Source organism: Chanodichthys erythropterus, chromosome 7, assembly GCF_024489055.1.
Source record: "Chanodichthys erythropterus isolate Z2021 chromosome 7, ASM2448905v1, whole genome shotgun sequence".
Taxonomy (NCBI): Eukaryota; Metazoa; Chordata; class Actinopteri; order Cypriniformes; family Xenocyprididae; genus Chanodichthys; species Chanodichthys erythropterus.
The window spans coordinates 37,902,331-37,919,952 of NC_090227.1; the positions used below are offsets into that span (position 1 = coordinate 37,902,331).

Sequence of the window (17,622 nt, forward strand, 5' to 3'; positions counted from 1 at the left end):
TTAGCTTTGTTTAAAATGAACCTAAATGTGTTGGAAATGACCATTTAATTATATATTTAATGAATAATAATTAAACAATAAACATTTATTTCATTTATTATTAATAAATGTGTCTGATTTTTAATTTCCAACATTTTTTGGGTTCATTTTAAGCCAGTCATATAGTAATTTTTAAACAATAGTTAAATAAAACTGCCCAGCACGTTGGGAAACATTTAACCCAACTGCTGGGTTAGTCCATTTTCAACCCTTGGGTTGTTTTTAACCCAGCATTTTTAAAGTGTATAAGAATTTAAAAACTAATCTTATACAGAAGGGCATCTATTTATCATTTTTTTTTAATTCTTTCATTTGAACATTATTTAAACGTTTTGTTCAAAAAGAACCATAGAGATTTGATTTGTATTATATATTATTAGTATTACCTATTTTTATATATTTATTATTATTATTGTTATATTTGTATGTGTGTTTAATTATTTCGGTGGAAAGGGTTATTGTGTAAAGTTATAACTTTAATTTTATTAATGCTTTGGAAAAGTTTACAAAAACCATAGAGCCAAATCTGAGATTTTCTGAAAAATAATTTATTTGCAGAATAAAATAAAAATTATTTTGGCATAAAAAATGATATGAAAAGTACACTGCTTTTTTTGTTGTTGTTTTTGCACTCTTTTGTATACAGCACTATAATCTGTTGAAGAACCCACAGTGCCATGTCTTATTGCAGTGAAGTGGGGAAAAAATCATTTAATCTTAACCCAAAGCTGAAACACACTTTACATGTAATATTATACGTGTATAAAATGTCATTCTTCATCCAACTCATAAATACCAAGGCCCAGCCTGAATGTTATTTGCTCTGCAGCGAGAACAGAGCACTACTTATGAATGACAATGGTCTTCTGCCATTTAATAAAATGGCCTTTTTCCCCAAAACTTCTCTGATGTCAGTCATACTGTCTTCCAAACATGCCATTATTGTCATCTGAATAAAGAGGCATTCTTATATTCATTAATAAAACTATGCATAAACAGTCTCATTCTCTAGTTGTCTTCATAATCCAAAACAAAATCTAATGACAAACATCTTACAAAGAAAAAAATATATTCATAACAGACAAAAAACTTTTGTCAGATACGCTCTCCAACTATTGCACAAATGTATAAAGATGCTAATAATACAGTATCAATAAACGTTACAAATTAAGACATTTTAGGCCTTAAAGGGGCTATATGTAGAATTCAGAAACACTTGTTATTAGTGACACCGGTGGCCGTTAAGTGAACTGCAGCCAGCAACTTATTGCTCGTGCTCGCACTCGTGCACGTGTAACGTACAAGAGACTGAACGTGATTTAAGGCCCAGATGTAATCACACGGCGACGTTCTTCGCATAAAAGTAAAAATTTGGAAGTACCTTTGTTTGCGACAAAAATCACGACGTCCACGCTGCTGAGAGTGACGTTAAGATATAAATATGTGCTGTGCAGTTTTCCTCTCAATAACAAAATATACACACCTAAAATGACAGCGAGAGAAGGCGGCAGTTAAGAAAGCATCTAATAACAATGTGGATATGTTTGTATGAGCTCTGCGATTCACCGGCATCAGTCGACAGATGAGGTCATTAAAATGACATGATAGTTTGATTATAACGTATATTTGAGAATATATAGATCTGGTTATGTGAGACTATAGTTTGAATAACACTTTTCTTTGCATGACACACTACATTACAGTACAGAATAGCTCTTTCGGATTATTGTATAAATATTAATTTCATGTGTCATAGAATGGAAGAGAGGCCCTCGAATTGTTCTTCACATAAAAATCAGTTTACAGGCTTTCATAGACAACCTAGGAAGTCGTTAAAGGTGTCGTTTCTTAAGTTTAAGTTACAAGATGTTCACACATTGCCAATATAAAAGCGATTAACACATGAAAATTCTTACATTATAGCCCCTTTAATAAACAATATAAATAACAGCAGAAAGCAAACGCTGCAAAAAGCACTTAGAAAGAAAAACATCTCTTAAACACCCCTTTGAATGTTTTGAGAAATAATTGATATTGATTTTTATATATAAAATTGTAGTATGTATACAATAGAATTAGTATTGATAATTGTGATGTACTAAACGATCCCCAGACTGGGATGGAGCCCGACAACATGAACATTATTAACTAGCCTGATGATGATGGATGATGAGTTAAACTTTTAAAATTTTAGTTGTATATATAGCTTTACTTGAAAAATTGTAGAAACAGCCATTTTGTGGCTGCATTTGTGTACGATGTCAGCTAATTTAACAAATTGAACAGTTACCAGTCAATGACACAGTCAGGTAACGAAGTACACGCCTTCAACTAACTACTACAACATTTTACTGGCACTGGAGAAACAGTACTTCTAAAAACAAGATGGACCCAGTAGAGGAGTTTGAATGAGTTTACAATAAAGTGCAACAACAGTCCTGCACATCCTGGAATAAGAGCTGAACTCATAGGATGATCGTTCAGTAGAAAGATGCTTCAGTTAGCATGTGGGTGTCTGAGCCCACTATAAAACGGACTCCATGTTTTCACACCACTCGTGATCCTCCAGGTTATATATAAATTTAGTCCTGTTGACTTGGCTTTGACTGCTGTCCTTTCCGAGACTGTCCAGATTCACGCTGGACGAGAACATTTCCGTGGGCGTGAGGTATCCCTCATTGTTTTTAATGTATTTCTTGTAGTTTCTGCGCAAGCATTGCCAGGTGGTTGTGTAGAGGAGGAACGCCACGACCTTGAGGACGATGGCCATGCTGACGTACAGGTGCCGGTAGGTCACGTTGTCGTACAGCAGACATGCACCTTTCTCCCCGCACTCGGTGCTCCAGAAAAGGCATGTGGAGTCGATCCCCGCACCAAATATCAAAGGAGGGGGAATGAACCCTGCAAGATGGTTTATGTTGCTGTCATATACGTAATACATTTTGAATTACATTTTAACTTTACTTAGGGTGTGTTCACACTTGGCAGGTTTGGTTCGATTAAAACGAACTCTGGTGTGATTGTTCTGTTAGTGCGCTTCATTTGAATTAAGTGTGAACGCAGCAAACATGCGAACAAAGACCCACCTTTTTGGAGCTTCTAAATGAACTCTGGTGTAGTTTGGCTTAAATATGAACGCAACATGGACCAAAGACATCTAAACGAACCTAAAATAGGATGTGATGTCACAAGATGTGACCTTAAAAAGGAGGTACATTGCCTAATACAGTTCAGTATAGACGTCAGAACTGCCGTCTCCTTGCAGAAGATCTCTGCTTGTGTGTGCAATGGAGGAATTCCTGACACTTTTTAACTACTTTACACATTTTATAAGCTCTTTGAACCTAAGTGAACCAGAACATTTTCTTTTTTAACCCAGACCAAAAGAACCAAGAGAACTGAACTACAAGTGTGAACACACCCTTAAAGGCATCTGCTTCTACACATATTGTGTATTTTGCTATATCATGTGTATGTGAAGGGAATATACAGTCCTAGGGCCAGATTTACTAACAGCTTGCGCCAGCGCAAACCCTCTTTTGGCATTAAAAAACTGCTGTCAGGATTTACTAAAGATACGCAGTGCAAAATTAGCGCTGAAAAGGCGTGGACTGAGTTGTTTTGGCGGCTTACCTTATTGCGTATGCATTTGTAGGAGTTTCCCTTTCAGATGCAAAATTGATGGGAGGAGAGTATTTAAATGAATCATGCAACGTGATTTACTAATCTTTGCGTTTGTCAATTTACTGGTATTTTTGGCATTATTTAACATCTAAAAAAAGCATGTCTTAATCCATTTTGCGACATGGCTGCGCGTCAGCAGTAGATCGCGTGCAAAACGTCTCATCACTCTCATTTCATTGTGAAATTGCGCTCTCATGCTAATTTGCCCCGTTTAGTAAATCTGGCCCTTAGTTTTGTGAAAAATAGGGCAATTTGAGAACTTTTATTGATAGAAAACTATTGTTTTTCGAACAGAAGTGGAAAATAAACTTGTCCTTGTTTCACAACACTTTGGATTGCAAGGAAGTTGAATCTTTAATGTAATTCTTTTAGCCTACTTTCAGTTTCAGTGAGGCAGATGGATTACTCTACTGAATATACTGTTTCAGTTGTAAATGTGATTGTGCTGTGCTGTGATATCTCACCTAACAGCCGCAGTAACAGAAAAAGAACTCCAAGGGCGTATGATTTCAGCTCTGGGCTCACAGTTCTAAAAGAGCAAGAGATAAGTCAACATACTGAGCACAAAAACATGCCAAAAATCTCACACACACACACACACACACACACACACACACACACACACACACACACACACACACACACACACACACACACACACACACGTCTGCTTTACTATCCTTGTGGGGACTCTCCATAGATGTAATGGCTTTTATACTGTACAAACTGTATATTCTATCCCTTTACACTAACCCTACCCATCGTAGAAAACTTTCTGCATTTTTACATTTTCAAAAAAACTCATTCTGTATGATTTATAAGCTTGTTTCCCCATGGGGACCTCAATTTTGGTCCCCACAGTGACACGAGTTCCCATGAGTCTGTATGCATTCAGGTTTAAGTCTCCACTGGGATAGAAAAACATGCACACACACACACACACACACACACACACACACACACACACACACACACACACACACACACACAGAGATGTTACATCCATTCAAACTGAAAATGTCCCCTCTTATTTTTGAACCAATGAGATTTGAAAAAACATTTGAAAGTAAAATAAATAAATAAGCAAAATAAACACATGACTGTTAAAACGTTTCGGGCCAGTAAGATTTTTTTTCCTTTAATACTTTTATTAGGCAAAGATGCATTAAATTGATCAAAAGTGACCATAAAGACTTTTATAGTGTTACAGAACCTCCTATTTCAAATAAATACTTTTAATTCATCAAAGAATCTAGAAAAAAAAAATGTATCACATGTATCAACTGTTGTATCAACTGTTTTCTACGGAAGAGGATTAGGGCCAAGCAATAATAAAAAAATAAAACCATCTAGAGATTAAAGTTGTTATATTTTGAGAAAAAAGTCGAGATAAAATGTTGAGAATAATGTCGTTAAATTACGAGAACAAATTTGTTAAATTAAATTTAACGAGTTTTCGTCGTAATTTAACGAGTTTATTCTCAACATTTTATCTCGACTTTTTTCTTGAAATTTAACAAGTTTTTTCTCGTAATTTAATGAGTTTATTCTCAACATTTTATCTCGACTTTTTTCTCGAAATTTAATGAGTTTTTTCTCATAATTTAATGACTTTATTCTCAACATTTTATCTCGACTTTTTTCTAGAAATTTAGCGACTTTTTTCTCGTAATTTAACGAGTTTATTCTCAACATTTTACTTAGACTTTTTTCTCGAAATTTAACGAGTTTTTTCTCGTAATTTAACAAGTTTATTCTCAACATTTTATCTCGACTTTTTTCTTGAAATTTAACAAGTTTTTTCTCGTAATTTAATGAGTTTATTCTCAACATTTTATCTCGACTTTTTTCTCGAAATTTAATGAGTTTTTTCTCATAATTTAATGACTTTATTCTCAACATTTTATCTCGACTTTTTTCTAGAAATTTAGCGACTTTTTTCTCGTAATTTAACGAGTTTATTCTCAACATTTTACTTAGACTTTTTTCTCGAAATTTAACGAGTTTTTTCTCGTAATTTAACAAGTTTATTCTCAAAATTTTATCTCGACTTTTTTCTCGAAATTTAACGAGTTTTTTCTTGTAATTTAATGACTTTATTCTCAACATTTTATCTCGACTTTTTTCTCGAAATTTAACGACTTTTTTCTCGTAATTTAACGAGTTTATTCTCAACATTTTACTTCGACTTTTTTCTCGAAATTTAACAATTTTTTTCTTGTAATTTAATGACTTTATTCTCAACATTTTATCTCGACTTTTTTCTCAAAATTTAACAACTTTAATCTCGAGATGGTTTTATTTTTTTATTATGGCTTGGCCCTAATCCTCTTCTGTAGTTTTCAACATCGTTAATAATAAAACATTTTTCTTGAGCATCAAATCAGCATATTAGAATGATTTCTGAAGGATCATGTGACACTGAAGACTGGAGTAATGATGCTGAAAATTCAGCTTTATATCAGGAATATCTTTTTATCAATGGAAAAATACACCTTCCGTATTCAACTGACGGAAAAAGCGTAACTGATGTTTAACTTTGACTGGCGCGTAACTTTTTTCGTAGTTTGAACAGGGAAGGTGTAGGACGTAGCGTAAACATTTTGAACTGCGAGAGTTTACACTTTCTTCATAAGTTGAATACTAGGTCTGGCGGACACTAGATATTTTGCTTCATAACTTGTTAAATTATATTTTTCTTACACAAATACATCACTTCGCTTCAGAAGGCCTTTACTTTGACTATATTAACCCCCCGGAGCCGTGTGGAGTACATTTATGATGGATGGATGCACCTTCTTGAGCTTCATACTCGTCGGTCCTGTTCACTGCCATTATAAAGCTTGGACGCGTAACGATATTTATTAATATAACTCCGACTGTGTTCATCAGAAGAAAGTCTTATACACCTAGGATGGCTTGAGGGTGAGTAAAGCTTGGGGTAATTTTCATTTTACAGTGAACTAATCCTTTAAAATAGAAAACAGTTTTGTTTTACTGTATTTTTGATCAAATAAATGCAGCTTTGGCAAGCATAAGAGACTTCTTTCAAAAACATTACAAGTCTTACCAATCCTCGACTTTTGAATGGTAGGGTAAAATAAATAGATAGATCGTCATCAAAGTCACCTGATGAGGATGATGACGGAGGGCGTCTGGGCCATGGCTCCGATCATACTGCAGGCACAGATCACACACAAGAAGGTGAGAAAGGCTTCCTGGCAGCCGGGGCGTGGGCATTTTCCTGGCACCGCTGTGGCAAACTCATTGTATTCGGAGATGCACGCGCATCTCGTCAGGTTCTGTAAGTGTAAAAACACGTGATCATGATAACTACACAGCCAGCAAATAACTTACATTTTCATATTCTCCTCATATAATAAAATAGTAATTATGCTAATAATTTTGCCTTCGGATTTGTGCAAATATATTAAAATATTCTATATATGCCACCATTCAACACTGAAATAAAATTAAGGTTTATTTAAAAAAATTATAAAATAAATGTAAATATTAAATGAGAGTTGGTCATTATTAGCTGTCTAAACGTACTATATTCAATTTTATCTACAGAAAACTGATGAACCCTGGCAGGAACAGGCTCATTAAACCCACCAGTTGGTATATTCATGTCGTGAGCCAGTGCTCAATTATGATAATGTTTGTGACTGTTGTCTTGGAATCATCTATTCCAGTTTGAACCATTCGCTTTGTATGGTAATGAGTGCAAAGACCCATATTGCAGTGGCCATTAAGATGCCTGGCAGGCAGAACGCGGTGTCCTTTTTGACATACTGTATATCTGATGAGCGATGTGGGCTTCAGTTCTAATGACCCACGCTGGACATGTGCTGTCCAGGAAATGAGCGGAGAGCGAGAAAAGCAGCCATACAGAGAGAGAGAGAGTGTGACAGCGAACAGGAAAGAAAGGGAGAGAGACAAACGCTGTGCTGGAAATGAGATGGGTAATGACCTGAGAGCGAGGAGGTGGTGGTAGTCCAGTACCGATGGTTCTGGTGCAGCCAGCGAAACAGGAGGACAAGTAGGTCACTCCATTGGAGCCACAAACGGGGCTAACGGATGAAGTGTAGCAGTTGCAATGACTCATGCAGGGGGCTTCCGGCTTCTGGCCTACTTGCAGTGTCCTAAATACACACAAACACACATTCACCTGTCTGAGTCAAGTTCCTTTGTGTTGCATTGTATATACTTAGTGTCACTGAGTTCATCTAAGCACTGACTGAGCTTCAGGATTTACACCCCTGTTTGTTTATTAGCAAGCCCAGATGGAATTCATTTTGAGGGAAAAGCAATTAAAGTGCAATATTATTCACAGAAATATTGAATAAATACTAAATGAGGCTGAGTTTTGAGTCTAAACAAATTGGAGCGGCACTGATATCTTGTCCGCGAGTGAACTGAATGAACTGGGACAGCTTGTTCGTGAACAAACTGAATGAACAAAACATTTGCTGACTAACCGATCAAGAGGAGGCATGTAGTTCATTCAGTTCACTTCAGGAAAGAATTATGAATGTGTAAAAATGACTGATGATGACTGAAGTTGACTATTGTCGTTTTTTTTTTAAGTCTGGGATTCAAAAAATGTTCACAAAAATGATTCTGCTAATAACTAACTATAAAATAAATTGTGTTAGATTAGAAACAAAAAATAGGAAAAAATAGAAAATTTTTTTGATAAATAAAACAAATTTAATTAAAACAGCAAGAACAATCTGTATTAAATTAATACATTTAATTTAAAAATAGGGGTAAAATAGACAACGTTTCTGCTAATAATTTAAAAAATCTGTATTAGATAGATACATAGACACATAGTAAATATAATAAAAAATAGGAGATAAAACTGACAATGTTTCTGCTAATAATTTGGGAAAAAACAATTTGTATTAAAGTATATAATAATAAAATAAAAAAGTTTTTTGCTAATAATTTGAATAATTTGCAATGAAAAATTGTATTAAACATAATAAAAAAATATTTGTATTAAAATTAAATTACAAAAAAGATTTTTTTCTGCAAATAATTTCCAATGGAAAATTGTATTAAAAAACATATTTTTTAAAATTTGTATTAAAATTAATTACAAAAAAAAAAAAAAAAAGAAATTCTGCTAATAAATTGCAATGAAACATATAGACCTGGTTGTCATTTGGGGGGAACATGCAACAAATCTTTTTATAAAAAAAAGGGGGTATAATATATAAAACCTTTCTGCTAATAATTTGGTGGAAAAAAAATATTTGTATTAAAGTATATAATAAAAAAAAATGAAAACAAAAACATTTTTCTGCTAATAATTTGCAATGAAAATTGTATTAAAATTTGTATTTTTTATATTTGTATTAAAATTAAATTCCAAAAATAACAATAAGAAGAATGAAAACAATTTTTTTTTTTTTCTGCTAATAATTTGCAATTAGAAAAATATAGACCTGGTTTCTTGTCATTTGAGGGGAACATGCAACAAATCTTTTTGATAAACAGATTCAAACATTAGGGTCAAACTCAATGGAAATCTGCAGAGTTTTATAATCACAGATTCCATGTGGGCCTGGAAAATAAATTAGGATGTAACACTTATCCATTCTCTCCTATTCCCCTGAAATACTCAATAAGAAAAGTAGTGAATTCTAGAAAATGCTAAACCTGACTCATACATGCTATACTAAAATAGAGGTTTCAGCATGGAGACTTGTCATCCTCTACCCTCTCTGCAAAGACTGAAAAAATGGCACAAAAAATAACAAGGCTGCGAGGAGAAAAAAGCAGCTGAGCCGTCCGTACTCGTTGCCATAGGCGACGGTCACCCCAGCGACAGGTCCTGTGTCACAGCCCAGGAAGAGGAAGGACACGTAACAGGCAGTGGAGATCAGATTGACCAGCATGGCCATTCGTATGGCTCCCAGAGCAGACAGGTTCAGCTTCTTCACCAGCAAACCTCCCAAAAATATGCCCAGACAGGCACATGGGATAGCTGTCATCCCTGTTTATGAAGAGAGAAATGTGTTATTTAAAAATAAAGCATTGCTGTACAGTATATACCCGTTATCTTTGTACTTTTATCTTGTATTGTGGCACTTCTGATGTTTATAAAGCACTTTTGTTGTAGTATTCCTCATTTGTAAGTCACTTTAGATGAAAGCTTTTGCAAAATAAATGCAAATTTATGATTATAAATTTCAGTTTTATTGTGTATGTGGCAAAGATAAGTGTGTCAAGATAAAGTAAGTTTCAAAAGTCTGAGAAAAATCTGGGATTCAAAATTGAATTTGCAAAAAAAAAAAAAAAAAAAATCAGAAAAATTGTTCTCAAAAATTGTGCTGCTAATTTTTTTTGGAAATAAAACTATTAAATTAGATGAATGAAATAAATTGTATTAAAAATGAAAAAACAAATAGGGAAAAAGACAAATTTTCTTCTAATAAAAAATGATATTAAATAAGTAAATAGTAGTACTGTCAAATAGATTAATCGTGATTAATCGCATCTAACAAAAGTTTGTAAATATAATATATATATATATATATATATATATATATATATGTGTGTGTGTATATATATATATATATATATATATATATATATATATATATGTGTGTGTTTATATATATATATATATATATATATATATATATATACACACACACACACACACACACACATTTACAAACTTTCATGTTAGATGTGATTAATCGTGATTAATCGAATTGACAGTACTAGTAAATAATAATAATAAAAATTGGGGAAAATATCATTTATTTTCTGTTAATAATTTGCAATAAAATTTATATTACAAAAATATAATACAATTAATTTAAACTGTATTGCAAAAATTAGAAAAATACATTTTCTGTTAATACTTCGCAATGAAAACTGTATTAGAAAAAAATGAATTGTATTAAAAATGAAATAAAAATAATAATAAATAAAATTTGCAATGAAAAAACAAAACAAAAACCACCATGCATTTTCACAGAATTTTGTTTGTGTGTATGTGCGGGGTAACCATGATTTTGCCATGTTGCTGGATCAACATATTTCGTTGACCCTGGAACAACATTCTTGTCCAAAAAATTTTGCCCTAACCCCTATCTCTACCCTTAAACCTAACCCTTCCCAACTTATCCCTAAAATCAGAGGGAAATTATAGGTGAATAACACTGATATAGAAACACCTAACCCAAGACTTGACATAAACTGTAAACTTGTCACTCAAATCTGATTGGTTGATTGGTATGTTGTTCCGGGATCAACAAAGATGTTGTACTTGAAATCAAGTTCACTGTATACGGTATGTTTTTTATACACACCCAACAGCTGGTTAGCAGAGGAGGTGGTGAGGTTGAACTGCTGCTCCAAATATTTGCCCAGGAAGGCAGCAAAGCCAGCGACAACAGCAATCTCCATACATGCAGCTAAGACGATACATGTGAACACTGGGTTTGACAGCAGGTGCTTGGTCACCTTGGGAATAACTGGAGTGGAAAAGGAACAGACAGAAATGAGGAGCATAGAGATGGGAGGGTGGAAGAGAGACAGAGAGAGTTGAGTTAGTGAGTCCAAAATACAGAGTAATGACAGACTACTCTAGTCTATAACATTCCCTAAATGTGAAGATTGACATTTGTTGGACTTGAATAAAGAAGTAGATGATTTATGATGCAATCAACAGACAATCAACCCCTAATTTCCTGTCTAAAATGCTGCAGAGTTGTGGCTACATTCTGAGGAGCCGTCATTTTGATTGATTTATTTGACAGATGTGTCTGGAACATCCTGACGGAGAGTGCATTCATACCAGATGGCAAAACCTTGAAAAATGCATCAACCATTTTGGACAAAACAGCTGCCTACATTATTGCTGCACTGTCTTGAAAGTATGCCTTTAGCTTGTGCTGCCATGGCTACTGTGCTAGTAATGCATCATGTTAGCTAGTATGTAATCAGATCTTACATGATTGATGGCTGCTGTTGTACAAGATGAGAGCCTTACAAGTATAGCACAATACCAGCATAGCAATTACTCTATTTACAGACAAACAGATGAGACATGAGAACGGCAGAATGAACCCAGAGAGTGACAGGTTAACATGTAAAAAATCTTTCATGTCTAGCTGGAATCAAACTCCAAAAACAAGACTGAAAACAGAAAATATATTTTTTTAAAAATCTAATTCAAAAGATAAACAAAAACTATAATATTATATCATTGATACTAAAATAAAACTGAAGCTGATTTTGGAGGAAAATCTGGAATTTAAAGGGGACCTATTATGCAAAATTGACTTTTATAAGATGTTTGTCCACAGTGTGTGTAAACAACCAGCCTATAATGGTAAAAATCCACCCACTCCTTTTTTAATAATCCCCATAAATTATAAATAGTCTCTCCAAAAGTGCGGTTCCAGATTTACCCCAATTCTTTCGTAATCGTGGACACCGTGGTTGAATTTCATTTAAGTAAATGTGTCGAAGAAAGTCGGTAAATATTGTTAAATATTTGCGCAAATCATTTTACGCCGGACTGCTTCAAAAACGAGGGTCAGTTCAACGCTGGATTTGCACAAAAGTTTAACATGACGGCACGTGCTAGTCGAATCAAGCTGAGTTGAATCAACTCCACAACAACTACTTAAATTTATCCACTAACCATTCAGAAACATCCAGTTTCATTCTAAATGTTGTAACTTTTCGTCAATGTCGACTCCGGTTTGAACAATGTAAGGCTGAACACCGTTACTGACAATCCTCTTTTTGGCTGCGTGAGATTCTCCATCTTTGTTGTTGTTGAGCTGTTAAAGCTCCGCCCTCTTCTGGAGAGCAGTTCGAGAGCAGCTGCTCATTTGCATTTAAAGGGACACACACAAAAATGGTGTGTTTTTGCAAACACCCAAATATGGGCAAATTTGACAAGCTATAAGTTAGAGTTACATAGTGTACCTTTAATATCTCACACAGTCAGAAGAAAAATCTGCAAAAATACTCTTAAGAACATGATTTTTTACAATGCTCCAACCACCTATCTTCATTCTGTTATGTAACAACCACTTTTCACAGTCCAACTTATTCCTGAATTCTATGGAAATCTGCAGGCGTAGATTCTGTGTGGGCCTGCTAATAAGTAAGACTTAACTCTAATTGTCTAACTGCCTCCTCAGTGTACCATTAAGTATAATTATACTTGTGATTAGAGGAACATGTCCAGTACAGTTTAAACAGATTTAAGGAGACCAAGCCTTCAATTTAACAAACGCATGCTATTTAAGAAAAAGACCCACATCAGGCTAGCATTTCTTCTTATTCTTTAAAGAAAAGTGTAACCTCATTCAGCTAAAACAGACTAATCTCAATATGAGTGCATAGAACATCACATGGTGAATGTGGAGGTGTTAGATTCGTTGTAAAGGAAGCGTTTAGCGGTTGTGTAACTGTGTGCTGAGACCTCGGAGCTGTTGGCAGCAGGACAGGCTGTTGCTGTTGGGCTGGTGGTTCTGCAGGACTCCATTGCTGGGCTTGGATTTCTCATAATCCTGGGCTAAAGATGAGGGAAGCATGGCCTGTTCACTCTCAAGACCTCCCTCCACCTCCTTGCAGGGCAGAGACTGGGGGAAACCAAACATGAAGAGGGATGAGAAGAAGAGTAAGGCACCGCAGAGGAGAAAGCCGCCCCACCATGCACCGATCCAGCGGGGGTCATCAGGAGTGATGTTCAGCATAGCTGAGAAAAGCAAATACAGAAAGGAAAATACATAAATAATATGTAGAGGAATGATCATTCTCTCACATATGTAGACATCTGAGAAAATCTACTTCAAAAACAGCAAAAAAAGTACATGATGCAATTCACAGACATCTGACATCAAAACAATCATTGAGTTATTCTGTCTTATTCTGCAACAAATTTTTGTCTAAAGAGATTTCATGGCTATATTTGATGCAGTGGGTCAGGTGTAGCTGAAATCCCTTACAAAAAACAAACAAACATTTTTAGTATACTTAAGTATATTTTAAGTATACTTTATGTAGTAAGTATACTAATAGCAGTGTACCAGTAGTATATTTGTAAGTGTTATAATTCAGAACTACTTGGAACTATACCTTTAAGTATACTTTAAGTGTAACAGTAGTAAACTTTGAGTACACAACTACATTTTTCATTAGCTGCAACTATATTACAAGTGAACTTATAGGTATACTGATAGCGTACTAGTTAATATTTGTAGCACATTTTTTAAGTTTATGAAGGTACACTTTGAAGTATACTCTCAGTAAACTACTAGTTTAGTAGTTTTAAACTGCAAATATACTTGTAAGGTTTCTTTAAGTGAACTTAACATCATACTTATAGTTTACTATTTATATACTATTCTTGCACTTTAAGTATACTACTATGTTCCTATTTAGGTATTAATTTTGATTCGATTAATTTTCATTTTGATTGAGTAAAAGTATAGACTTTTCTGTCAGTATGTGTCTAGTGTACTTAAGTGTAATTTTAAGTATATTTCTGAGAAATACATTAAAAGTAGACTGAAAGTATACTTTCTTAATTATTATTATTATTTTTTTTAAAGTATACTTATACCACACTTTAATAAACTTCTTTTTAAATTACACATTCAACCTGTAACAGGGATACTTTATTTCATGCTAAATATACTACATACATTTAAATATTATGTACTTAATAAAAATACCTTGCAATTGTACTTTTGGTATACTAAACTGGTATACTTAAAGGGTTAGTTCACCCAAAAATGAAAGTTCTGTCTATACTTACCCGCCCTCATGTCGTTTCACACCCATATGACCTTCGTTCATCTTCGTAACACAAATCAAGATATTTTTGATTAAATGTGATTTCAGTAAACGAGGCGTCGTTACGTCTTAAGTGTTTCGAAATTTCAATGGTTCAATGGAGGGCGTGATTTTGGCAGTTTGATACACGCTCTGAACCACTGATTCGAAACAAAAGATTCGTAAAGCTTCGAAGCTTCATGAAGCAGTGTTTTGAAATCGCCCATCACTAGATATTGTTGAATAAAGTTGTTATTTTGTTTTATTGGTGCACAAAAAGTATTCTCGTCGCTTCATAATGATAAGGTTGAGTCACTGTAGTCACATGAACTGTTTTAAATATGTCTTTAGTAGCTTTCTCACTGAGCCGTCGGATTTTATCAGAAATATCTTAATTTGTGTTCCGAAGATGAACGAAGGTCTTGCGGGTGTGGAACGACATGAGGGTGAGTAATTAATGACAGAATTTTCATTTTTGGGTGAACTAACTCTTTAAGTTTGCTAAATTGGAACAACTAATTTTGTACTTAATGCACTTTAATTGTGGGCAAGTAGTGCCGAAATCCAACTAAAGATACACTTAAGTATATTTGATTGTGGTGAAGTGGAACTATTGCAAATATACTTTAGGTACAATTTAAATATCTTGTATTTAAAGACATAGTTTATCCAAAGATCATAGTGATCAACAGTGCCATTAAAACACATTTTAGGCTTAATATTAAGAAATGTGCATTGTGCACAAGTAGTATTCAAAATAAAGTTTAATTATAATTTTTATATCAGTAAGTCTTAATCGATATGTCAGTAAATATGTTAAAATATACTTAATATGAAATAAATGTATTTTAAATATATTACTTTTTTACTAGCCAAATATAAATAGCATTGTCTGAAATGGTAAGAAAATGCTATTTATGCTATTTACTTTTGACAACATAATGTAGCAGCAAGTAAGAATGTGCATCCTAAGTTTGGAAGTGTGCACTTGATGTGTAAAATGAAAGCCAATTTCTTTGTAATTTTCCTTTTCAGTTGATCCACTCACTGATTATTGATCATGACAGTGAGACAGAATTTGAGTCCTTGTGCTTTCATTTATTCAAAAGATGCAAGAGCCTTGCTGGTAGGAAACAAAATGCCTTGCAGCATTTTTCTATTGTTCTAAACTGTGTTTGTGTTGTATTTGGATATACAGAGTGTGAACTGACACTTACTTATGTCGATGAGCAAAACATCCACATAAAAGTTGGTACAGACAGATCCCAGGATGAAACCACATGCAGGTCCAAACACTAGTGTGGAAAAGAGTATACCTGAAATACAAGAATAAAAACGCTCAGGAATCTTATTTCGGAAACATAAAAAGTGAAAAATCAACATCCATAAATTGATGCTCATTACATCAGTTACAAAGTAAATTACAACAATTGTTGTTATGTATATATATATATATATATATATATATATATATATATATATATATATATACAATTAGTTTAAGCCCTTTGCATTCCTAAGGTCTCTTTTGAATGGTATGTGTACCACAAGCGGTACAGTGGAACGCTAACAGGATTAAATAGAATTATATAATATAAAACAATCATATTTGTTTTGTATTATTACTTAAATGGTATTTTATAATATAAAAATATTATATAAAATGTATAAAAATATATCATTTATCTATTATATAAATGTAAATATTTTCTAATCAAGTTCATACTATAAACTAACTGTAATAAATATTTCATAATTACAATAGCAGGAAAGGGTTTAGTTTTCCCACAGCCACAAGGTGGCGCACTCAACCCAAGGAAAAGTCTTGTCTAAAGAAGACAGATGATCTCATTTGCCATCAGAAATACATGAAGGAAGAAAAACATGCTGCAATGTAATATACAGTGTTAAGTTTTCATTCTTTTCCCATGTTTTTCTCACATTCCAAGATAATATTCAAACAAGCAGAGGGTCACATGTCTATTCCTTGATGCCATCGCTATACAAAGTAATTGTATATGCTTTTATTTGTAGATATTACATGTTCCAACATTAATTAATAATATTTTTAACACATTAAGTTAAATTAATAGTATGTTTTGTAATACTGAAAACACAGTATAATAAAGATGAACATTTAAACACACAACCTTCCCAAACTATGAGCTCAAGCTGCCTGAACAAATATTCCAAGTGAAGAATGAGAACTAAATTCCACATAGCCGGAGTAATTCACCAGTTCCTGACAGGTTTGCATACAAAGCAAGAAAAAAAGAGATTTGCTTTGGAGCAGAGCTATGAACAGACGATGCTGTGCTGGCAGACATCTGGGGCACAAATCCCTATTAATATGCTGTCAAAAAGTGTGACAGCAGCCCAGCAATAGCCCTGTGGGTCACATGCAGCTTCTGAGATTATGAAGCCTTTATCCAGGCACTCTCATCAGCTTTCCCCATCCTCTGCCATTCTCTTATTAAAACACACACAATATTGTTTCATTAAGTGTGCTGTGCTATCACAAAAAGTGGTCTTCCCCTTCTGAAAATGTTCCCAACACAATTATTCTGCAAAGAAAAACATTAAAGGTTCCAGTGAATGTGCCAAATGTGTCTCACAGAGTGTTAAGGACAAAGCAGAACTGGGATTCGACAGGGTAGCAGCACTGAAACTCAAATTCAGTTGTAATTTATGACATTTATGACAATTTATGAGGCAGTGGGGTACAGCCGGCTGAAAAGATGATGACAGAGAGCTAAAAAACACAAAAGGTCAGCCTGTTACAGGTTGCTTGTGTCATTTAAGGACTTTAATATGTGTTCCCACAAATAATAATAATAATTATAATTATTTGTGAGAGTAAAATAATAATACACCAGGAGTTTGTGCAAGGAGGCAAGGGAGGGATATACTGTATGTGTGACCCTGGACCAAAAAACCAGTCATATGGGTCATTTTTATAAAATTGAGATTTATACATCATCTGAAAGATCAAAATATTGAAATATTGACAAAATCACCTTTAAAGTTGTCCAAATGAAGTCCTAAGCAATGCATATCCACTCGCAAAAATACATTTTT

The 17,622-nt window shown here is 33.9% G+C and overlaps 1 protein-coding gene across 1 annotated transcript in view; it reads right to left on the reverse strand.

Moving 5' to 3' along the window:
• Positions 1-598: 598 nt before the first annotated feature.
• slco3a1a (solute carrier organic anion transporter family member 3A1a) overlaps positions 599-17,622 on the reverse strand; it is a 54,878-nt gene continuing 37,854 nt past the window's right edge. Inside the window, exons 3-10 of the mRNA XM_067390461.1 lie at positions 15,762-15,860; positions 13,190-13,465; positions 11,058-11,222; positions 9,532-9,730; positions 7,697-7,868; positions 6,853-7,025; positions 4,188-4,252; positions 599-2,940 (exon numbers count right to left, since the gene is read on the reverse strand). Coding sequence (XP_067246562.1) covers positions 2,564-2,940; positions 4,188-4,252; positions 6,853-7,025; positions 7,697-7,868; positions 9,532-9,730; positions 11,058-11,222; positions 13,190-13,465; positions 15,762-15,860 — 1,526 coding nt within the window. The 3' untranslated portion in view covers positions 599-2,563. The remainder of the gene's footprint in view (positions 2,941-4,187; positions 4,253-6,852; positions 7,026-7,696; positions 7,869-9,531; positions 9,731-11,057; positions 11,223-13,189; positions 13,466-15,761; positions 15,861-17,622) is intronic.